Genomic DNA, 25,462 nt, shown 5'->3' with positions numbered 1-25,462 from the left:
ATTTATCCAAATTTCTCAAAACTTTTTTTTTTTTGGTCTTTAAAGTAGAAGCCTGAAATAACTCTGCGGGTAAAAGTAATGTCCCATTTTAGTAGCCTTTCAAGGTTACATTGAAAGAAATCTTTACTATGAGCACAAGGGTCATGAATTGGCCCAGAGCAGGGTTCTGGCAAAGTGCTTTGTAATTAAGTCATACAGCAGCTACTCAAAGCTTTTAAGAGCCAATGTGATCACTATCCTGACGTGACACAGTAGGGCACCTTAGTTCACACTGGAAAGAGTCAAGTCAAGCGAAGAAAGTGTACGCAAGCTACACATCAAATAACACCCCGGGCTACATGTCACTCTTCCCCATCTGGATCAAGGCTGTGAAGCAAAAAGGGATGCAAACAGGAACTGAGCTATTGTCAAAATGTGAGAGGAAAGGGCACCTGCCTGAGAAGAGACTCGCTCTGTTCCCTTGGATGATCTCTCGATGGAAACTCACAGTGGTGTCCTTGGTGTGTTTTCACTTTCTGGGTTTACAAACTTTCATCCTTCTTCCAGCAGTTTGTAAGTTGCTGGAGGACAATACTCACCTCTTATGGTAGGTTTGTAAACATTTTTGTTATTTTCATAGAAAAAGGTTGCTTTAGATATGTTTGAAAGTGTAGAGAAAGTCCTAAGACTTTCCTGAAAAGAACTACTCTAGGAAGGATTCAGGCTCCTCCTATTACTGTGAATCATAGCACCTGGAGAGCCATCTTTACCTTGTTCTATGTAGAAAACTCAAAATTTAACCCAGACAATTCTTTACATGCATAGCAACTACAGAGAGGAAAGAAGAGAGGCAGTGAGAAAAAGGCATAATATGAGCCATGCTACAATAAATTCTGAGTCCATCTTTTTTTTTTCTTTCTTATTCTGGATAGAAAACAAAATACTGATGGACACTGACGTAATAAGTGGCACCGTGGCCATTTGTTTAGTAAGGCGATAGGGAAACAATTCCATTAGGATCATACAGAGAATCAAGTCTTCACCTAGGGAATTGCTTTGAATTGATGTCTACCATTTACCAGCTTTGGGATCTTGGACCAATCAATCATTGTGCATCTGTTTCCCATAAATTGGGGATAATAAAACCTGGTAGATCCTCCTCAGAGGACCACTGGGAATATCATGTGCAATTACCACCTCTAAGATTCCATTTTACTATTACTGTTCAAAAGCATATCCATTTAGCAAATACACACTCTATATCCACTACATACTGGGTGCTGTTCTTGATGCTGAGATATATGGCAAATGAGTCTAAATTATGCTCTCACAGAGCTCACATTACAAGGAGTGTTTTCAAGATTGCTCTGTGTGAGGATCTTTCAACATTGGAAAGTACTCTAAAAGTGTGTATTTATTTATATTAAAGATCGTGGGTATGTGTCAGCTATTTTTATGGCTTCATGCCAATTTCTCTTGCTGTAAGATTACTACGACCTTGCACATATGTGTGATGTAAAAGACAGCAATTACAGGGAGAATGAATTACTAGGAAGAAAGGTACGTCTGTGGTAGATTTAGCCTGGAGAGAAGAGAGTTTTTCCTCTCTGAGTTATTTCATTCTTCTTTAAAACATATTATTTTTCCGTTTTTAAAAGTGATAAAGGCTTATATGGAAAATTAAAAAAAAATTTACATGCTAACAGAAATTACTCATAGTTTCACAATATAGAGGTAACACTTTTAACAGCAGGTTCTATTTATGTTTCCTTTCTATGAATATATGCAACATTATACTTTAGGAACATACTGACAGCTGATAAATTCTATTATACTAAAAATTCTCTTGTATTATTTTCCACGTCATTGCATATACTTTGAAACATGACTGAGTAGTATTTCTTTATGACATTCCAGCCCATATTTTATATAACCTTTCTTCTTTTGTTGGCCAGTTGGCATGTTTCCACTTTTTGTTATTATAAATAAAGATTTAACGTGTGTTTTTACAGACAAATCATTGTATGTTTACGTTTTGCCTTAGGACATATTATTAGAAAAGGATCTACTGGATCAAAGAAGAGGATATTTTTAAAGCTCTAGATATGTGCTAGCAAATGATTTTCTTGAAAGGAAGTACAAATGTTAAATTATTATCAGCAAATAAGAGCCTCTGTGCCTCGTGCGCTGAGCAATAGCCAGCCTGTTTTGATTTCCCTGTAGGTTCCCGGAGGTTTTGCATCAATGCAGAACTGGCTGGAGTCGCTGGGAGTGTGACAAGCGTCTCCACTGCTACCAGGACAGCGGTGCCTCAGATCCTTGTGAAGCATCAGAGTTGCTATGAATCTCCCAGTGGAGAGGAGGCAATGCTGAATCCGCCTGGGGTCCAGCTTGGCAGGCCGCTGGACGTAATGGGTGCATTACATTGCTATGTCTTACTCTTGAGGAACGCAGCCCCTTTAAAGGATGCTAGCTTGAGAAATGGACCACTAAAAGTTATGTGCTTCATTGCAATTATTACACAAAAACAAGCTAGAGCCAAAAGTTATCTGACATGACTCTATTATGTAGAGTTAAATGATTCCATTTTAAGTGACCTCAAACGTGCTTTGGGATTACCGTTGAAACAAAAACCAAAATTATTATTTTTTTTTAGAATACCCAAAGAGTTGGGAGCACTCAGTTTGGGAAGCATTGTTATAACAGAAAAGAACTCTGGACATAGGCTGTCCTGACTTCAAGTTCAAGCCTGACCCCCTCACTGGCTGGGTGACCTTGCACAAGTGGCAACCTTTGTGTCTTCATTGATAAAATGTAAACAAATCTTCTTGAGGCTGCTGTGGGGATTAAGTAAGACCCTACACGTTAAGGGCTTAGTATAATGCCTGTCACGTCATAAATAATAAATAGGAACAACTTTTACGACAGTCAAGAAATGCGGATGGCAATAGCTACAATTTAAAACACAAAGCAGAAATTCTCAATCCAGTAGAAGTTAGAAGGGAGAATTGCAAAAGCTTTGGGGGGAGCAAAAAAAAAGATTTCTTAACCTAGTAACTAATTAGTATGAACATTGCTCTACTATGCAGCCTTCCTCAATACTAATTACTATATAGCTGTTTTGTGTGAGCACAGCTAACGAACCTCCGAGCATGGACTTTAACAAGGGAGACAAAAGCAGACACACAGGGTGAAGTAAACCCTACAAATAGTTATAGTTCCTAGTTTTCACGTCTGTCCTGGCCATTAGGACTAAAAGTTCTTTGCTAAGAATTGGAAGTAAAACATCCAGGTAAGTCTTCTTCCAGGTGAGAACTTTGTACTTTAACGACGATGTCTCTGTACATTTTTGCAGCCAATGAATGAATGATGTGTCCCAGTGAGACAGACCAGGACAATTTAGTTAGACACATCATTCATTCATTCATTCACTGGAGTCAGTGCTGTTCAATGAGTTCCTCTCAGGAGCTAAGGACGATGAGATGCAGTAACGTACAAAGGCGAGCGAGATGTGGTTCCTGCCCTTCAAGAGGCTCAGTGTCCAGAGAGGAAAAAAAACGTGCTCTTGCTACAGAGGAATAAATATATGTCTTATCAGAGGTGCGAGTCCTGCCAGCAACTGCATGCTCGACAAAGAAAGTCTGGTAAGTCTTTTGTTGTTGTTGTTTCAGGTGTACAAAACAACATAGTGATTAGATATTTATATACCTCACACAGTGATAACCCCAATAAGTTTATTACCGTGACACTGCAGCTATATTGTACTCACATTACAATATTATTGACTATATTCCCTATGCTGTACTTTATATCCCCGTGACTATTTTTTTATTATAGTTAACATTCAGTATTATTTTATATTAGTTTCAGGTGTACAGTATAGTGGTTAGACATTTATATAATTTATGAAGTGATCCCCTGATAAGTCTAGTATCCATCTAACAATGCCCTATGTTCACTGCAGCACTATTCACAATAGTTAAGATACGGACACAACTGAAATGCCCATGAATAGATAATAGGATAAAGAAATTGTGGTACATACATACAATTGAATATTACTCTGCCATAAAAAAAAAAAAAAATGAACTCTTACCATTTACAACAACATGGATGGACCTAGAGGGTATTATGCTAAGTGAAATAAGTCAGACTAAGAAAGCAAATACCATATGATCTCAATTATATGTAGAATCTAAAGAACAAAATAAACAAACAAAACACTCATAGATACAGAGAACAAACCGATGGTTGCTAGATGGGCATAGGTTTGGAGGCGGGGCGCTGGGCGGAAAACGTGAAGGGATTGAGAAGTGTAAATTGGTAGTTACAAAAGAGTCATGGGGATGTAAAGGACAGTATGGGAAATATAATCAATAACGAAGTGTGGTAAGTTTTCACACTGATCTCTTCTCTGGTCCTTGAACACAACAAGCTCTTTTTGGCCTCAGGGGCTTTGACCTTCCCCTTGCTTCATTCAGAACATTAGTATGGCTATTCCTTCTCTATCTTTAAGACTAAGTTCAAAAGATACCTCTCAAAAAAGCTTTCCCTGGTTACTCTAACTTAGCACCATCCTCCCACCCCAACCCAATCAGCCTAACACTTAGCTCTTTAGTTTTTAAGAACACGTACTCCAATATGTAGTTGTTATTTTAATTATTATTTATTTGTCACCATTGTTTACTCACCATCACCACCAGAACAGAGCAGTAAGAGTGGAGGAAACATTTAACATCACCAGCAGTTACCACACTGCGTGCTCCACGGCCGGCTCTTAATAGACGTTATAAATAAATGACTCAATTGGAAGCAATGCCAAAGGACCATATGCTTCTCTCCTTCACAGCGCTTGTGATTCTGTGCAGTACCTTAGGATTTGTCTTTCTGCTTCTCCTACTGCACCATAGGTCCAGGTAGGTCACTGATTTACCCTTGGTACTAACTCTAGCAGACAGTTCCCATGCAACAAAGATGTGCTCAATGAACAAAAGGCAAGAAGTACGGGAGAAGGAGAACAGGGTCCGGGTTTCTAGAACCACAGATACATAGAAATGGATGTATAAGAAATCATGGCCCATCCAGCCATCCCTGGGATGTTCCGGTACGGGCACAGTACTCGGGCCAGCGTCTGGAGCCAGGATCAGGCAAGGGCCCAATGAGATGGTGCCTGACATGCCGGGATCTGATTCTGTTGCTGATGGAAAGCCATCAAGAAAAGAGGAATTTAAGGAAAGATGAGGGGGTCTGAAATTCCTTACCTTTCTTAGATTAGCAACTGAGATCACTGAATTGAGCAGATTCAGGGGCAGGAACTGTGCTTGAAGCTGGCGATCTAGGATCAGATGGCCCCGTAATTAAGGCCTGGCTCCTCTGCTTATTAGCCATATAACCGTACACTCGGCATCTCTGAGCCTCAGTTTCCTCATATTTAAAATTGGGGATGATAACAGTGACCATTTCACAGAGGTTTTTGAATATTCAGTGACACAAGGTGTGAGTAATGGGCTAAACTATAAACAAAACACACTTGGCTCTCAATAAATACTAGCTATAATTCCTACTATTGTATTCTCCATTCCACAATTTTTTTTTTTTTTTTTTTTGCCTGTAAAGGTGTCGAGGGAAACATCCACCTCAAGACTCAAGAACTTCATTTGGAAGGAAGGAAATCCTCTTAAAAATACTGCACATTCATCGAGCATTTTTACATATATTACTTCATCTTTATGACAGTGTTATGAGGTAGTCATTGCAGTTTACAGAAGACAAAACAGATGTCAGTCTAATAAGAAAAGAGCAGAATTCGATCTTTTCACTTCATGTACAGTATCATGGATGGGACATAAAATACAGATCTTCACAAAGATCAACAGAACCAAACCGAGTCCAGAAAAACCCATGCCTTTATGGTCAATTAATCTATGATGAAGGAGGCAAGACTGTACAGCGGGGTAAAGACAGTCTCTTCAATAACTGGGGTTGGGAAAACTGGACAGACTGGTAGTCACAGGCAAAAGAACGAAACTGAATCATTTTCTTATACCATATACAAGAATAAACTCAAAATGGATTAAAGACTTAATACAATGAAACAAAATAAAATAAATATAGATGTTCAAAGATTTCCACAAACAGAATAAAAATCAAAACCTTGAGACCAAACTGAATAAGAGTGTTTCTCTCTGATCAAGAAGAACAATATTCTGCAAAGTACCCCAGGCCGCCTCTCTCTGGTGAAATGTGAGGGCAGCAGTCATCAACCCACCACCGCCCATTCCAGGGTTTCAGGAGGGAGGGAGCCCATCACAGGGTAGCCTGCGGTGGGATTCTGCCCCTTCACCTCTCTCAACACAGTCAGAAGTCTCTCAGTCCGGCAAAACTCATCCATAGAGTGCCGCCATGCTCATTCCTAAGGGATGTCAGAGCCCAGAAAATAGAAAGAAAGAAAAAATGTTGGGGAACTTCTTTTATCTTTCAAAGAACTAACAGAAGAATCTATTGAGTGGGGAAAGAATGGAGAATGCTGGGAATATCACTTTACTGACCCCTTTTTCCATTTAATAATCAGCTGCCAAGTGCTGTGTCCCGCACACAGCTGAATCTTGCACTTCAACAGTTGCCGTTCGTTTGATCTTTAAAGATGAATTGTCAAACCTAAAAGAGGGCTGGGCAACTGTCCAAAAAAAAAAAAAAAAAAAAAAAGCAGAGACATGGCAAAACTTTTAGAAATAGTTGGGAAGAAATAAAAGGAATTAGAGTTATCTGGAGCAAGGAAATTTAACAGAAAAGTGTGATTTTGGTGGACAGGACAGCAGGAGGGGTTAACACTGTTCCCTGGACCACCTATAACATAGACAGCCATCCATGTGCCACTGCTTGCCATTGCGTCTGACTGTACCAGGAACCATTTGAGAACACCCTTCTGCCAGGCAAACTCAGGAAGCCGACATCATGCCATCCTATCCTGTTGGTATCCAAAGGAGCTTCATAATACCCCTTTATTGATGTACCTAGTTTAAAAAGTCACAACTAATAATTTCCACGTCAACAATAACGCAAGATTCTAGAAGGATACAAGATGATCATTGGGGCATGTTGCCTATGGCACGTAGGGAAGTCTCAGCTCATCTAGGGGGCTTCCGTACAAGCCTTGACTCAGCCTCAGCTTAGACTCTGCATTCCAGTGATAATATCAGAAGCCTGCTTTCTCATATACAGAATAGGATTAAATAAAATATACTGTAGAGAGTTGCTCTGAAGCTTAAATTAAATGATGAACAGTGTTAATCGCAGTGCCCCAGTAAAATGAGGGCTCCCCTCCCTCTATCCTTTTCAGGTACTGAGTTCAAATAGGAAAAGGCATTGGTGACTTATTCTTAGATGGAGCGGGGACACCATTTGGCCCATAACACCCAAGAGATAAAAGAGTTTAATGCCTCCTTTACTTCCCTCAGCTGGGATTCTATTTGTATGAAACCACGGCCATGATTCTTGTTCTGGTTCAGTTCCTGCCTGTGAGAGCAGAGTCTGACTTTCTGGGACTGAATGGAAACATAGCTCTCCATAATTTAAATATCCCACGATAAATGTAGTTGTAAGTGAATCTGACTGAAAAAAAAATACATAAAGTCTCTAAAAGAAGTATAAGAAATATAGGACCTATCAAGTGGTATGGTGGAAAAATGTAAAATAATTTAGCTGATTTCATGAAAACTATATACGGTGAATAATCTAAGAGAGACTTGATTTTAAATTTTTTGCCTCTTGATCTTCATAGTTTGTTCCTACCTGTCAGGATGTAGTATCAATTTAGGGCTTGGGATGTATAGTCACTCTCTTAATTGGCCTGTTTTGCTAAGCTGTTTACTTGTGCTAGGAGGCTGTTCCTATAACCCCCGTCTAGGCAGACGACTTCAATTTGAACCCATCAATTGTCTGCTGAAAAAGTACTTGTGTGATGCTCAACGTATGGAGCTTTTTCAATTCCTTTTTGAAGGTAATTCACCTAAGATTTCCTTCTGGAAAATTTGAGTTTCCACATCTGAAGCTCCTGCCCGAGTCCACCAATCCATTCACGTTACCCTTGTGGTGTGAGGGTAGGAACCCACCTTGAGGCTTGGGCTTGGTCAGTTTTCCACAGGGCTTGGAGATGGTGACTGTCTTCTGGCAATCCGCATTGTGAAGGGCTCGCTTCAGACTTCCAGTTCTGGTCTTCAAGGCGGTATTCAGGTCACATTCTCCCCAGGCCTGGAACTGGTATTTGCACTCCGCTAAAGGCAGGGGAGGACCAAACAGAAATCTTTGAAAGGGTCCTATTACAATGCCATGAAAATAAAGATACACTTCTGTTTGTAACTTTTTTGTAGTGAGATGACTGTAGAGTCACATGCAGGTACATGCCATCCCATATACCCTTCACCCAATTTACCTCAGTTGTGCTCTTTTGCACAACTACAGACCAATAGCACAACCAGGAAACTGACATGGATACAGTCCACAGAATTTATTCAGATTTTACCACTTTTACATGTGTGTGTGTGTGTGTGTGTGTGTGTGTGTGTGTGCATTCAGTTCTGTGTGACTTTATCCTATGTGTAGAGACAAGTGAATACCATCACCATTAATACACAGAACGGTTACAAACTAGGGTCCCCTGGGTTATCCTTTTCGTCACTCACCTTCCTTCCTTCCCATCTCCTTAACCCCCGGCAACCAGTATTCTATTCTCCACGTCTCCAATTTTGTCATCTTGAGAGTACTACGTAAATGGACTTGAATAGAATGTAACCTTTTGAGATTGGCTGTTTTTACTCAGCGTGGTTTCCTGGGGGTCCATCCGAGTTGTGTGTATCAATAGCCCATTCCTTTCTATCTTTTATCCTTTTATCCTTTTATTACTTTCTAGCCCAATACTTTCAGAGGATTATTCCATGTGATGTACCACAGTGTGTTTAACCATTCGCCAGCTGAAGGACATACAGATTGTTTCCAGCTTTTGGCTATTACAAATAAAACTGCTATATACATTCATGTACTGATATTTAGAGGAACACAAATTTTCATCTCTCTAGGATCAATGCCCAAGAATGAAACTCTTGCTACATTATATGGTAAACACATGTTTAGTTTTGTAAGAAAATTGCCATATTCTTTTCCCATATGGCTGTATCATTTTAAATTCCTATTAGTAATGTATGAGTGATCTAGTTTCTCCCCATTCTCTTTAACATTGCTGTTAGTAGCATTTTTTTATTTTTATTTTTTGCCACTCTGATAGGTGTACAGTGCACAGTGATAGCTCACTGGTTTTCATTTTCATTTCCTTAGTGGGCAAAGAGGTCAAACACCTTTTCAGGTATTTGCCACCAATGTTATCCTCTTTGGTAAAATGTTTATTATTGTCTTTTGCCCACTTTATAATTAGATTGTTAATGTTGAGACTTATTTATATATTCTAGATACAAGTCCTTTAAGACAAAACTCTTAAAAACTTTTTATAGGTAGGTCTTTTATGATACCCACATACATACAATTTAAGACCAGATGCATCTGAATTTCACCATGCTTTTATAGATCTTATCTCCATTCATAAAACGTGCCCCAATCATTATAGAAAATGAAGAAAGATACAGTGCGCAAATTCATTGTCCTTCTTCGCTGGCCTATAGGCCAGAGTCCACTTCTATAGAACAGTGAGAACAATGTCCTACCATGGCTAAGAAAGACAGAAAGTTAAGAAGGTGGAAATAGCAAGTAATTTGGGTAATCAATAGTGGGTTTAAACCTGAAAGTGTTGAAAGATTCCTTCTCAAACAGGTCGATGAGGCCAGTGTGAGGCTGGCAATAATCAGTGAGAAAAAAAGCTATAAAAAAATGGCTACAATCAGCTCTGGTGGATGCAATAAGTAAATCTATGCATCAGTGTGGAGGGTAGGGAGGGATCAAAAGAGAGAGGGGGCCTGAAAGTAACAGAGAAAGATCTGGAGAAGGAGGAGAATAAATAAGAAAAGGGGAGAAAGATAAAAGGAACATAGAAATAGAAGGAAACAAAGGAAAGAGAAGATAGATCGAGGAGCATGGTTAGGAGACATCAAGGTTATATTTTATGTCCCTATTCCTAGGGCATTGGTTCTCAATCAGGAAATATTTTGACCTCCAGGGGCATCAGGCAATATCTGGAGACATTTTAGTTGTCACAGTTTGTGGAGGTGGGGAGTGCTACCAGAAGCTAGGTAGAAATCAGAGACGCTGCTAAATATCCTACAATGCACAGAAGAGCCCTTCACAACAAAAACGATCTAGCCCAAAATATTAGTACAGTAAGTCTTCATTAAAGTTGTCAATGGGCTTTGCAACTTTAAGCAGAACAATGTATAATAAAACCAATTTCACTATAGGCTAATTGATGTAGATAAGAGTTAAGCTCCCATGTCATCTCATCAATGTTATAACGAAACGAAGTTGAACAAAGGAACTTGATTTGAGGACCTGTTGTACTGCTGAAGTTGAGGAACCCTGGGGTTGGGCAAGATGTCTGGTTATTTTGTAACTGACAAAATGAACTTATTTATACACGATCGTCGTCAACCTCAAAAAGGTATTGGGTAGAAGAATGCAAGAATTATCTCAGGTGGAAGACGAAGTCAATAGGACCACGGGGGCGGGACTGACCTCCAAATTGCTTTTTCCAGTTGCAGGGGATCTTACATCTCTGGGTCTTCATGGTTTGCTTGCATTCAGCTCCAGTCCGGGTGCCCTCGCGGGTACCCAGCCCACAGTCTCCGCTGGTGGGTACACACACACTCCACTGCCATTCTCCGCAGTCAGACTTCTTCACTTTTTTTTCTGGAAGGAAGAAAGGAAGGCAAAATAATCAACATCCAGAAAAGTCTTTAACTCTTAGATATAACCAAGTTCATTCCTGAGTGCCTTCATGATGGTGTCTGTGCTTTTTACCTCTGTCCTCAGTAAACAGTAGGAACTCAGTAAGTGTTAGCTGAATGATTGAACAAATGGATGGCCCAGAGAAGGGAGAAAGAAAACTGAGAAAGGAGCTAAAACTAATGTTAATGTAACTCCAACTATGTGCCAGAGAGTTTACTAAGTGATTTACTGACACCTCCTTTTAGAAACCAACATTTCTGTAAAAGAGAAGATGGTCAGAAACCGTTAAACCCGAAAAATGAGAAAACATTCAATTAGAAGTAACAGTTGTCAGATTAGCCATCTCAATGCAAGTCAATGTTCCTTTCTCTTATAGACAGTATCACCAAACATAATTGTGCTATAAACAGACTCCCAGCTCCACACACTACTTTCAACATTGGGAATGACACAGAAAAGGTGCTTACTCCTCTTGGAGCTCCAGTTTCCTTTTTTTTGTTGTTGTTATGAGATAAAATAACATTCCTCGCATGACTCTTTTGGAGGAAGAGGGGCAACACAAGTAAAACACCTGATTCCTGGTCAACGTTCTGTATGCAGTAGCTGGTAATACCATCACCATGTTAATAACCATCATTATATGTGAGAACTTATGGGGGTGGGGGGAAACGAGAGGGGATGTCATGGAGGTTCCTCTAAATACTTGGATGGAAGGAATCAAGAAAGGAAGGAAGGAAGGGAGGAAGGAAAGAAAGAAGGAAGAGAGGGAGGAAAAGAGGGAGGAAGGAAAAAAGGGAGGAAAAAATGAGGCAGTTGGATTGATGGTCATTAATCAATGAAGAGTCCTGCCTTTGTAACCCTACTGCTTACCTGGTTTCTCTTTCTTCCCTGCCTCAGCAGTGTCCACAGCTGCCAAAATGAAAATGAATGCCAAGAAGGCAGCCGCAAATTTTCGACGCTGCTGCAGGTACTGCTGGGACGGCATTCTAGGAATAAACAGAGAAACAGAAGAAGGCGGGGTCAGAGAAGAAGGCTCACTGAATTCCTTGACGACGGGCCCCATTTTCCATTTCTGGAATATTAGATTTTAGGAAGAGTCATATCAATTATCTTGGGCAGAATTCTATCTTTTCTCTCCACCAGCCACTGAAATAAGTGCTCTTCTGCAATCAGTCACACATTCGCTGACCAAATCCAACAGTTCTCCATGTAAGACTTCACACACAACCATTTTCTAAGTATGACTCCAGAATTACAGAAGCAAAAGAGTCTTGATGGCATGTGTTTGAGCAGACTCCTACAGTAAATCTTGTTGATAGTGACCCTCAGTAAAGTCCGTAATGGTAGCCCTCTTCATAACTCCTGACAATTCCTAGAAATGATCATGGTGTTGTAATATATATGGATAATTTGAATAGATACAATGAATGGATTATCTGTGCAAGTATATGTTCGCCATATCTTTAGATGTGTCATTGTTGAACAATATCTCTGATTTTTTTTTATCATTCCCCGTAATCATGGTTCTCTGATCATCATTGCTCCATTACTCATTATTCATTGGTCCACCAAAGAGTGACACACAAAACAGAAGTAGAAAGCCAGCACACCTTTGCTCTATATCAAACACACTTTCAAACATGCATGTGCTGAAAATCCTCTAACTTCAAGGGTGCGAGGAAGAGTTTACACTCACTCATAATTTGAAATTCTCCACGTTTGATATGAATCAAAATCCCACAAGAACATTGGAAAGACTCCCCTAGGATGTGAAGTCCCTTTGCCAAAGCCAACTTGTGACATCTCTGTCCAAACCCCAGGACAACCCACTTCCTGATGGCTATATACCAAGCCAATGGCTGCAGCAACTCACCTGGCGGTAATTTATCTCCATCTGGTGTGTTCTTGGTATTTTATATACATATATACTTGAATAATTAGCATGTGTGTAGATAATAGTTCCCTTTGCTGGTGGCATATGCACAGTTGACTGTTCATTTGTCCTTAGCATGAAGTAAAGGCAGAATCTCTCCCTGTATATATAGTAGCATCCATATACCTGGTTTTATATTTGTAACTCTGCCTTATTTCCAACAGAGCAGAGGCAAGAACTTTGATCTGCAGGTAATGGTCAGGGTCATGACTTATTTTTCACACAGAGGGAAATAAACTGGAGGAAGAAAAAGGCTAGCTAAGTTGGCTCAGTTCTTCTGAATAATTTACTTATTTTCACCCCCTCCCCCTGCCATCTTTTGTTGCACTTGCCCTGACAGATTGAATTTTATAGGGTTTAATGGTGAAGTGGAAGGCTATCAAAGATGGGTGCTGGTGTCTGGAAATTATTGTTGAGAAATATCAATCACTAATAAGTCTGAAGCTCAAAGATGAAAGGAAAACAAAGTTAAAGAAACCAATTCCGATGAATAGTGTTAATTTACTAACTCCTGATCCCTTCTCTAGAGAAATAACTGATGAGAAGGAAAAGAGAGCCCCTTTTTCCGTTAGCATTGTAATAGGATCTAGAAGTTTTAAAGATGACTAACATCTGGTATAAACAGAAGACAGGATGCTGGAATCTGTCCCTTAGTGATCGGGAAGGACAACCATGGGGTTTGGAGGCAGAAGCTTTGACTCGCACTTTAGCTCCACCACCTAATTTCTGGAATGTCCTTGGGCAAATCACAAACACTGAACCTCTGCTTTGACATTTGCAAAGTGGAAGTGATTATAACAACTATTTGACAAACTTGTCACGAAAAACGCAAGATGCAGACATAGAGCTAACTCAGAATATTAAGAAATATTTTATTAGTTGCTGAATTACGTGAATTGACCCCTATACTCTTATTACTTACTATAAGGAAGTACTTCTTTTGATTTCCTTTATTTAAAGATTGAGGTATAATTGACATAGAACATTATATTAGCTTCAGGTATACAACATAATGATTCGATATTTGTATACGTTGCAACAGGATAGTATTTCTTTTATTGAGAAACAATAAGTGTACACTTTGAGCTACCTAATACTATCCAAAAGCAAAAGACAAAAATAGAGGGAGAGAGAAACAGAGAGAGGTGATTTAATTAATGTCACCAAAAGACTTGCTCAGCCTTGTCAGGGCACAAATGCATTCTGCCTTTTGACTTCCTGCAAGGCTAAAATATACTCAAGAACCTTCATCCCCACTATTTCTTTGGAGTTCACGAAAGTCAAGAGGTTCCCTATTGAGAATTAGGAAACATGTCAATGAAATTTAACTTGTATGAAATGAAAAAGAAAAGCATCTCACTTTGCAATTGTCTTTTTATGCCCCTTGTGTGGAAAAACCATTCCACCTCCCTCTTTTTATTTCAAATACCCAGGACAGGGTCCCAGCACATAGTCACTGCTCAGTAAAATTTAGCTAGCAAAAAATAGGACCAAAACACGACATCCAACAGAGGAATGAATATTCAGGCTAAAATGATGTCTCAGTCCATTGAATTTGCCACAGGATACGAAATTCACTGAAGTTGGGCTAGAAACAGACTCTCAAGCAGACTCATACATCCAAGAGTGATCAGTGAATGATTTGCAATGCTTCTGCATCATGTATTACACTTCACTAGACCTTTCTAGACATTTTTTATCTATTTGCCTAAAGTCCTGTGAAACAGTAATTTTCTCTACCTTTTTATTGTAAAATAAAACACGAGATACAGAAAACCACCCAAAGCAATTACATCAGTTTAGTGATTATAAGATAAATTCTTTTTCCAGTCACATCTGAAGGCTTTGTATGTTCCCAGTCCCAATAATAGCCCCGTCCCTCTGAAAGTAACTCATAATCACTTCTTTGCATTTCTTGAGGGTTTTATTCAACTGCGCTTCTCTAGACATGTCTAATTAAAAAAAAAAAAAAAAAAAACTGATATGGCTTTTAAATTGCTTTTATTATACAGTTTGCCCTCCATCCCTTTCTTTTTCTTGCCTTTTACTTTTTTACAAAAACCAGGCCATTGAATCAGGAGTAGCCCACCTTCTGGATTTTGACAATTGCAAATTCAAGGTGAATTCAATTCCTCTGCTGAGCTGCAAATTGACAGCTGGATGCAGAGGTTTATTCAAATCCATGTGCTATCCCTTTGGCAAGACTGTAAATGGCATTTTGTTCTTTCACCAGGAGCTAAATAATATATTTGGGCTTTGTTCTCTTGTGATGTTAACAGCCACTGGTACGCGATGATTATTGATGGGATATTATGGACTGAATGTTTGTGTCCCCCTCCCCCACCAAATTCATATGTTGAAACCCTGCCCCTCTTTATGTGATGGTCTTAGGAGGTGAGGCCTTTGGGAGGTAATTAGGGTCAGATGAGGTCATGAGGGTGGGGCCCTCAGTAATGGGATCAGTGCCCTTATAAAAGTCCCAACACAGCTTACTTTCTCTCTCTGCTTTCTGCCCTGTGAGGATACAATGAGAAATTGACAGTCTGCAACCCAGAAGAGGGTTCTCACTAGATCTCTTCGGCCTCCAGAAGTGTGAGAAACGAACTTCTTTGTTCACAAGCCACCCAGTCTCTGGTGTTTTTGTTATAGCATCCTGAGCTGATTAAGACATAGGGGTCGAAAAATGGTGATATTTTAATTCTATTCTTTCCTTTTCACTTATTACTTGAGATAATTTCATACGGAGATATTTGCACTCACCTGTTATTTTGTTATGCTGTTTACAGTTCATAAAGAAATGTAGGATCAATTCTTAATTCTTTCATTTAACTAATTTTCAGGATTATGAATTTGTTCCCTATCATCATTAGAAGATATCAATTATTTTTTCTTTTGCATATTATTGTGAATTTATGAACTTATTCATATTTGATGGATTTTAAGCCATCACATTTTTCATCTTTATTGAAGCTCTAATTGTCCAGTCTTTGGCCAGTGTGATCTTCATTAAATTGGCTCCTGAATTCTTCTGATACGACCCTTATAATCTCTGAGAACATTCTTTGCACATCTGGTGTGCAAAGATGTTCCACGTCTACCTGTACATTTCCTGCTCTAGATCTGAACTCAACCATTCCTTCAAGAAGCCTTGTCTGTTTTTATAGTAAATGACATTTCAAAACCACAATCTAGGCACTAAGGATGCCCAGCATTCCTGAGTTGGTCTTTAGTCCAGGCCTTTTTCTGTGAGCAGAGCTAGGAAAATACATAGGGAATAACAGAATTAAATATCATGAAATTAATCATTTGATGTATCCCACATTGCATAAACAATAATTTATGAGTAACAATACTACTGCTAAAAGCACCAGCTATGAATCCTAAGAAGAGTTAAAATGATTTCATCATTCTATCTCATTTTGCCCTCATTTTTATGATTGTTCCATAGCTGTGTCATCCGACATTTTGAGTCATTATATACTATGTCATTAATTCTCATTAATTTTTGTTATAAAAGCAGCTGTATATTTAGCGTTGACTACCAGTCCTTATGTTGATGTCTCTCTAGGCATTTTGTTGGTCTGAAAGGATTCTCTAGTAGAATTGTTAGAAAAGCTTTTGGAAACATTATTACTTGAGTTCTTGAATGTTACTAGATTATCTAGCCAGCCCTTTTATGCTTGCAGGTCAGTTTTGCTGAATGTAAGAGTCTTGACTTCTAGCTTCTTACTTTAAGTACCCAAACTATGTTCCTCCATTTTCTTTTACTGTAAAGTGTTACTGTTGAGAAATCTAATAATAATCTAATTTTTTTCTTATTAAGTAATGTATTATTTTTGCTGAGATGCCCAAATGATCTTTTTTCTGTAAGGTGCAATAATTTTCCTAACATATGACTTGGTATCATTCATTTTCAGTTGATATTCTCAGACAATGAAGGGCTCTTTTAATACACAGCTTTAGATAATTTCATTTTATTTTAATGTTCATGAGAGTTTTTAGTATTACATTTCCTTGGCTTTCTTCTTCAGGATCTCATACTATTTGTGAGTTGATTCTTCTTTGCCTATTTTCAATATTTGTAATTTTATCTAAAATTATTTTATCTCTTTTATTAAAAAAATTAAAATAATGCTCACTTTAACTTCTAATTATTTTAAAGTATCACTTGTATTTATTCAGTCTTGTTCCTTATACTTTAGTCTTCATTTCTAAAATATTTTTTTTATTTACAGTTTTCACATGAGTTCTGTCACCTCATTCCTGCACTTTTATAATTATGATTTATGATGTTCTTTTACATTTGTATCATTTCCTTGTTTACTAACTAACTAACTCATTTTGAAATAGTATGTTATAGATTTTTGCTTTTCTGTTTCTTAAACATATTCTTTCACTGCCTTTAGATATATTATGATGAGCTTTATTTTCTTTACTTTCTCCTTTTCATAGTGACTTTATAAGATATTTGACCTCAATTCATTTCTCTAGCTCATATTTACAACTATTCTAGCTTCACAAAATTCCTTCTTCTGTTCTTTCCATAGGATGATAAAATATGACAGCTATCTTTCTGACATTTCCCGATTCTGTTTTCCTGTCCTTACTTTTAGCTGGACCTTCTCTTTCTTGTGTTTCTATTGTTGCTCTCCTGATCAATTTTTATTTTATTACCAGCCATTTACCCTCACTGTGGGTTCCGGTCCGGAATGAGAGTCATGATGGGGTCAGCTTCCATTTTCAAACTGGCTCCCCATAATTTACAGTGAATGTGTATGGGCTGTTCTAGGGTTTTCCCATTGTCAGACCTGTCAGATGTTCTGATGCTTCCCTCTGCCACCTTTTGTTCAGACACCAATAGCAACCAGGGCTTGTAATAGTGGTTTGCTCCCACCCACTTTGATTCTGAGGCTTGCAGGAAAGAACCTGTCCTGAGTTTTGCTTTTAAACCCGTCCTTCGGTTTTAGTTTTTCTGTCAATCAAGCTGCCCCATCCGGTTTTACGTGAGGATTCAGGAAGATTCCAAAACACATCCTGACACCTTCTTCCTCCCCAAATTAGCATATTTTTCTTTTTTTTAAATTCAAGTTTATGGGGCATTTTGGGGGCCCCTACCTTGTGTCGGCCATTGAGCTGTATTCTCAGGGTGCAACAGTGACAAGTGGTAAGACAGACGTTTTTACTTGTTCTCATGAAGCTTGCACACCAATAAAGTTTACCTGACATACAGCCAATTATAATTTACGATGCTCTGACAAAAACCACAAAACTATTTGGCATTTCCCTTTCTTGATTGTGAACTAACTTAAGACAGGGGTTCAGTTAAGGCCACAGACTTGAGTCCCTGAAGTTCTCTATGAAGCAAACAAAACAAAACAAAAAACATTTATAGTTAGAATTTCTGTTATGTAGCATTAAATGTTAATCTCGTTCCTATAATTTTAGTCATAGAATCAAATGCCTCTTATCTTAAATTGCTTCATTTTAAGGTAAGGAAATTGCTTGGCTTTTATCAATCTGGAAGGTATTCATTTAATTAAATATACAAAGGGTGCCAAAAGAATGTATACATATCTTAAGAAAGGACAAAAGCTATTAAAATTGTAATACTCGATATATATCAGCAACAAAAGATGAACACAAGTCACATTTGACTTCTGCAATTACAAGAGGTGCTCAAAATGGTTACCATCAGCATCCAGACCCTTCTGATGATGGCGAACTACTGCTTGAGCAACATTGACCAACATGTCCACTTGTATACATTTATTTTGGCACCCCCAGTATTTATAGTACTTACTTAAAGCAGGTCCTTGCATATAGTACATTACAAATATTGATTTATGCTCATATTAATTGATATTTGAATTATCACAGTGTATCCATTTACTCAATTATTCAAAAACTATGTAGCATATGTAAGAGGTGTATCCTTTGTAGCATAAATTGTTCCGGGCAATGGAGACAGGAGTTGAACAAAATTGATGAGATGGCTGACTCCACAATGCTTACATTTAGTGAGCAAGTTAGAAAATAACATGTAAACAGATAGACAAGTAAATAAGTTCAAAAATAAGATAAGTTGCAATTGTGGGAAATTTTGTGAAAAAATAAAAAGATGATACAATGAAGAGTGATTTGGAAAGGACTGCCTAGGTAGCCTGGTTCTGGACGGTTTCTTGCATATGACTGAGAAAGAGCTAGTGAAGTATGATATCTCTTACTGGTAAATATTTCGCATCAGAAACCCCCAATTATTACTTTTTGTTCCTCATTATTCTCTTCTGAGATGAGATGGTCTTATTTTTGCCTTCAAGCGTTTATAGTCCTTCAGGAATTCAACAATTAGCCATCCACTTCTGATTGACTTGTGTTCTCCACTTTACCACAATCTCTGGATCCCAGGTCTGACCAACAGTCAACAATTTCTCACCAAACAACCCAGTGAAACCTGAAATCTTACCAGCTTATAATCTGTTAGTATTTAATATCATAATTTTTATAAAAAATAATAACCAAATAAATCACAGTTTTAAATGCTTACCTTTTCCAAGAAAAATAATGGTCATTGTTTATTTAATTTAAACATGATCTCCCTTTTATTCATGTTTTCTGACTTGGTAATATAGTAGAAAATCCATTTTGACTAAAAGCATGTAGCCTTTCACCCCTGACCCCTATGAATATTTACAAGATAGAGGTTTCTTGAAAATTGCTTTCTACTTCAAATTCAACTCTAAATACACAAAGGCATTCAGGAATGAGAAAGGAAAAAATAAATCAACTGAAACAATTATTCAGTGGATTTGGTTTCCCTTTCTAAAATGAATGTGATGTGAAGATCTGTGTATTCAATTAGTTTCTGGAGCCAAATGCATTCAAAGAGACTTGAGTTGGTTAAACTATCCCTTTACTGCTTTCATGTGTTACTAACGAAAGTAACTGGGGTTGGTCGTTAAGAATTTTAGAATTTTCTAATTTCCTTTTAATCCTTTTCTTTTATATCTATTTGCTACAAGCTCATATAGAGGAACAACTAAGGGTTTTAGATAAATTGGACTTGAGTTAGAATCTCAGTTCTAGCTATGTAATGATACATTTAACTTCTCTAAAACTTATTTTCCTTAGCTGTAAACATGGATAGAAAGTCTGTCTGTCCCACAATATTTTGAGATTACAGATTATGCAAAGTAAATAACATCATATGGGCATATGGCCAACCTACAATATCTGCTGTTAGTATGCTTCCGTGACATATACTGCAGCCCCCTTCATCTTTAACGGTAGGAAGACAACCCATTGACATTTTGGATGGAGTTTTCCTATACTGGAATGCAAAACATTGAATTTTCTTGGGGCAAAAATGGCAATTTTCCCTGTCACAGATTATTGTGCTATCTTTATCTCACCTTCTGTCTGCCTTGCTCGTTTCCTTCCATTCTCCTCTAAAGCTGTTCTCCTCTAGAGTATCTCAAAACCTTTCTTCCGCACAGAAATTCCTTTCCCTTTGTTCTGTTGGTCCTCTACTCAGTATGTATTTTTTTAGCCAGAAAGAAGTACCTAGACTTCTTTAAAACCAAAAACATTGTTTCAAATCAACTGATCTTTTGTTCATGCTGTCCCTTCCCAAACCCCTCTCTATCTGGCAAATCCTTCCAAGGTCTAGCACACGGATTTCACCTTCCATGAAGCCTTTGCTGAGGCAATACTGTCTTGACCTTTGGAGCTCTGTGTACCATGCCCATTGTGAATAGACTCTGGCCATTCACAACCTCTGAATGTACAAGTAGGACATTATCAACTCTATAAACTCTAGCACCTAAAATTGGGGAAAAAATGACAGGAACCCTCTAGAACATTATGTTTAACCATTCCTTTTTTAGGCCCCTCCGATTTCTTGTCTTCCATTACCAGTACTAGCAGTTGATTCTCTTTTACAGAGGTATTTCTTTCTCAAAAACCCCCAAACAAATAAAAACATGCATTGTAACATACAAAGCAAGGGGAGATGAACAAAGCTGCCCTGAGAGGCAGACACTGAGACGGCAACGAGGGTTCCTAAGGTTCCTCATAGCTATTCCACTGGCTCCCACACACCAGCCATGAAGCAAATTCCTACCTAAGGAAAACTACCAGCAATACAAGCCATGGGCCTTTTGAGGTCCTATTAGAACGAATGGCATTGAGAATATCCTCTTAATGCTTAAGTTCTATCAAAGCCTTTGACACAATAGTATGATTTTCAGTGTGGGCATGTGTGATTGTGATTGTGTTTGTGTACGTGTGTATATAGTAGTGTATGCATACACAAACACTTGTATACGTCTTCCCTCAGTCTCCCTAAGTAAGTCCTCTAAGGGACAGAATGCTATTTTTTGTTACTATGTTCATTTATACGATTTAGAACAGTGTTTGACACACACACACACACACACACACACACACACACATTTGTTATATATACATTTGTTAAATAAATATACGTATTTATTTGTTATATATTTGTTAAATAAATGAATAAAATAACAAATTTGCTAAATAAATGAATATATTTGTTAAATATAGTTGTTAAATAAATGTATATATTTATGTATTTGTTAAATAAATGAACATATTTGTTAAATAAATGAATGTATTTGTTAAATATTTGTTATATTTGTTCAATAAACTTGTATATTAGTTAAATAAATGAATAAAGTAACAAATAAGAGAAAAAAAATCACCTTGTATCCAAAATGATAACTGACCATGGCATTAAAATAGCATCTACTTCACACATCTATGTTCCCTCACGTGGCTTTATTTCTTTTCTTAGCATGAACTGGTGCTGGATGTATTATATCTTTATCATTATTTGCTATTCGGTTGGTGCAAAAGTAATTGCAGGTTAAAAGGTTAAAAATAATTGCAAAAAAACGCAATAACTTTTGCACCAACCTAATAATTATGGTCTCTCCCAAGCTGGCAGGCCTGTGAACAGGAACATGTCTGGTCGTGGAAATCGTATTGAAGATGTGGGGTGGGGGCACGCAGAAATGTAAAAAAGACATCCCAGGGGATGTACTGAGCACTGGGGGTTATCTGTGATAGTATCCAAAATATGTTTTAATTCTAATTTTTTAACAGCTAAAAAGCCTTGATTTTGGAGCAGCTTATTTTGTTTTGTGGGTGTTTTTTTTTAATTTAAGTCAATTTTATCCACCTTGCTTACGTAATAGAGAAGACTTTGGGGGTTATAGTTTTCTTGTAAGGTTCCAAAGACAAAAGGTCAGTTCGGCCAATCTGCCATTTTTATTTTATTTTTCTACTTTATACATTTACGTAATAATGCTGACTCCTTCTGTCCCCTACATTACATATGAAATATATTTTCGGTGTTCACGACAAAAATACTCTTTTTGGGAGTCCAGAACAAGCTCTAAGACTCAAAAACTTCATGTACACACATAAAAAAGTTCCCTCTGGTTTTCATTAGAAAAACTAAGATGGGCTAAAGCAGTGATTGATGGAGCAGTGGTGTTTCCACAGAGAGGCGTCAAGGGCGGTTGCAAAGCATTAAGAGGGTCCTGAGCGGGTGTGTTGAAATCTGCCCATGTGTCCCACCCTTCTCTCAAGTTCAGCTAGAGCATCTCCTCTGTACCTACTTTCCTTGGTGGCTTCCTTGTAAGATGTCATGTGTCCAAAGAGAAAAATAAGTTTAAAAGTCACTGGTTTAGCCCGTCTCAAGGTCTATCCAGTAGGGGATATGATAATGATACAAGCAGCCCTTTTTTAAAAAGTAGACTCGGGCAAATGTGTCTAGTATGGTGATGTAAATAGGCAATATATTTGAGCTTGCAAAATGCCTTCCTTGTGGTAGCAGAACTAGGAATATTACAAGTACTTTCCATACTGTACAATAAAGTTTGATATGATTTTATCTTCTTATCTAAGATCAAACACAGAGTCTAACAAGTATAATTATGACTATAATTTTGAAGAAAATATAACAGCAAATCATATGACATTTAAAAAATGTTTTTAATACTGCGGAGTATATAAAATGTTTTAAGAGGCTTTGGAATCAGCATGATTTCCTCCACATTGGTTTTGTCATATTAGATTTATGATCTGGGCAACATAGTCAATCTCTTTTCTTCTCAGTATCCTCCTCAATAGAAATAGAGTTTTATTATGTGGGCGCATACGTTGTTTGAAGATTACCATGACATAACACATACAAAATGCCTGGCAACTTGTCGGGCACGTACACGTATTAGGGACTCTATCAATGGTATCGCTTCTGGTTCTTAGAGGAAGATAGTGGAGGTGGAAGAGTGTACACCTTCTGAAATGATATTGGAGGCCGCTTCATAAAGGGAGTGGCAATACAACCTTTTACTACGGTTTGGAGTTTGATAAGGACATTTGGAATGGAAAGCATTTCCAATGGAAGAAATGGAATAAGCCAAAGTTTCAGATGAGAAATCAAGAGACCAATTTGAAGTAAATAGTTCCATTTGGTAGTAAAAGAAGAAACTGTGGTATAAACTGGAACCATAGCAGGGCTCTGAAGCCATAATTAACGTCAATGACTATTTGGTGACTACCTACTAGATACAAGATAATAGACTAGGTAATAACAAAGATACAGATGTGAATTATATTTGATCTCATGAACCCTACAAGGTAACAAGGTCATTGCGAAGGCTTAGACAATGACAGTACACACCGTATTTTTGTGTGAGATATAAAAATGCTGTAACTAAAAGCAACAATGGTTATGATAAAAGAGGAGTGTCTAATACTCTTACCAAAATCTCTTCTGTGAAGTTAAAAGGACACTTTTTAGCTTTTGGCAGTAAAAATCAAAAGAAAGACACCTGTCCTGGCAAACTAAATTAGTTTCTCAAAGCAAGAATCAACAGTATTAATAAGCCATGGATAAATGCCCCATGTTGACTGAAAACACAGATGCATTCTCATTCACCATAGCTCAGTGAGAAACCGCATTTAAAAAGATGTAGATCTCAACTTTAAAAAAATGAAAAGGTATTTCTGTCACAATGACAACCACATTTTCATACCCTTTTAAACAACTCAGCAAAGCTTTATTAACTACTGAGTTCAGATGACATCTCTAATAACTGGTGGATTTATTTGTTAAGATGAAGTGACTTGATTAAGAACATAATTAACAAAACAGCATGCAGATTTCCATGCTTACTAATATACCGCCAAGCAAATGAAGACCATCCCACATTGTCATGTATTTGGGGAGAGGTGAAGAATAAATGTATAGCTAATGTGAGGCAGAGGTTTCTCAGGGCAGCATTGAGCACCCGCTCACAGAAGAAGCTTGTCTACTTTGGCCACACGGTCAAATACCTAATGGAAGTACCCCACCTGGGAAGTGAGAATTTTGAAGAGGGATCTAAATTTGTTGGTCTATTGCAGACTATTAAATTTGGACTAGAAAAGGAACTGATTATTACTTTTTATCACAAGAAAATGACAGAAAACCTTTACCAGATAAATCTTGATTTTATCTGACAGTCTGTATGAGGTTTCTCAGTTCAATACCTAGAATTATCAAAGACCTTGCAAGGAATAGGATTCTATTTACAATTCAATGGAATTACCCCAAAAAGCTACCAGAACTCAAGTGATTTCAGTAATGTGGTAGGATACCGGATCAATATACAAATATCAATTATATACCTATATATTCGCAAAGCCTTTTTATCTAAAAAACATAAGGAACATATATAACTCAATCATAAGAAAATCCAACAAAAGTATGGGCAAAAGAACTGAACATTTTTCAAAGAAGATACACAAATGGCAAACAAGCATGTGAAAAAATGTTCAACATTATTAGCAAAACCTCAGTGTGACAGTACTGCATATGCACTCAAATGACTAAAGGTTAAAGACCGACCACAGCAAGTGTTAGCAAAGATGTGGAGTATCTTTAACTCTCATAATCTGCTGGTTACAACCATTTTGGAAATCATTTTGGCAGTTTCACAAGAATTTAAACACAGACCTATCACACAGCCCGATTTCTCTAATTAGGCATTGTCCCAAGAGAAAAATTAAGGCCACACAGAGACATGTAAACAAATATTCATAGCAGCTTGCTTTATTGATAAGAGCTAAAACTGAAAACAATCCAAATGTCCATCAACAGAAAAAGTGATTAATAAATTGTGACCTATCTACATAATACTAACCTACTAAGTAGAAAAAATTATCAACATGTGCAACAACATCTATGAATTTCAAAATAATTGTGCTAAGTGAAGGAAGTTGTTCAAGAATAATACATGCTGTATAATTCTTTTATATAAAATTACAGAAAATGCAAATTCCTATGACAATAAAAACCCAGATCAGTGATTAATTGGATATGGAATTTAGGGGTATTGGGAGGATCACGAGAAAGAGTGTGATTGGCTAAACCAGTGACTTTTAAGCTTATGTTTCTTTCTTGACACGTGAAATCTTACAAGGGGCCTGAGGAAATTTTTGGAAATGACAGATATATTAGTTATCTTGATTGTGGTGATAGTTTCACAAAATATACATAAATCAAAAGCCATTTGATGGACAGATCAAATATATGCATTAAATTTGTGGCACGTCAGTTAAACTCAAGAAGGCTTTAAAACAGTAGATATT

The 25,462-nt window shown here is 37.6% G+C and overlaps 1 protein-coding gene across 2 annotated transcripts in view; it reads right to left on the bottom strand.

Moving 5' to 3' along the window:
• PTN (pleiotrophin) overlaps window positions 1-25,462 on the bottom strand; it is an 84,789-nt gene that overhangs the window by 4,557 nt on the left and 54,770 nt on the right. For both annotated transcript variants that reach the window (XM_019750006.3, XM_019750015.3), the window contains exons 2-4: window positions 11,737-11,852; window positions 10,654-10,827; window positions 8,091-8,252 (exon numbers count right to left, since the gene is read on the bottom strand). In XM_019750006.3, the coding sequence (XP_019605565.1) occupies window positions 8,091-8,252; window positions 10,654-10,827; window positions 11,737-11,851 (451 nt within the window). In that variant the 5' untranslated portion in view covers window position 11,852. The remainder of the gene's footprint in view (window positions 1-8,090; window positions 8,253-10,653; window positions 10,828-11,736; window positions 11,853-25,462) is intronic.

The sequence above is a fragment of the Rhinolophus sinicus genome, chromosome 8, assembly GCF_057876585.1.
Source record: "Rhinolophus sinicus isolate RSI-liver-muscle chromosome 8, RSI-T2T, whole genome shotgun sequence".
In the NCBI taxonomy this organism is placed as follows: domain Eukaryota; kingdom Metazoa; phylum Chordata; class Mammalia; order Chiroptera; family Rhinolophidae; genus Rhinolophus; species Rhinolophus sinicus.
This window is presented reverse-complemented; position numbering and strand designations above follow the sequence as displayed.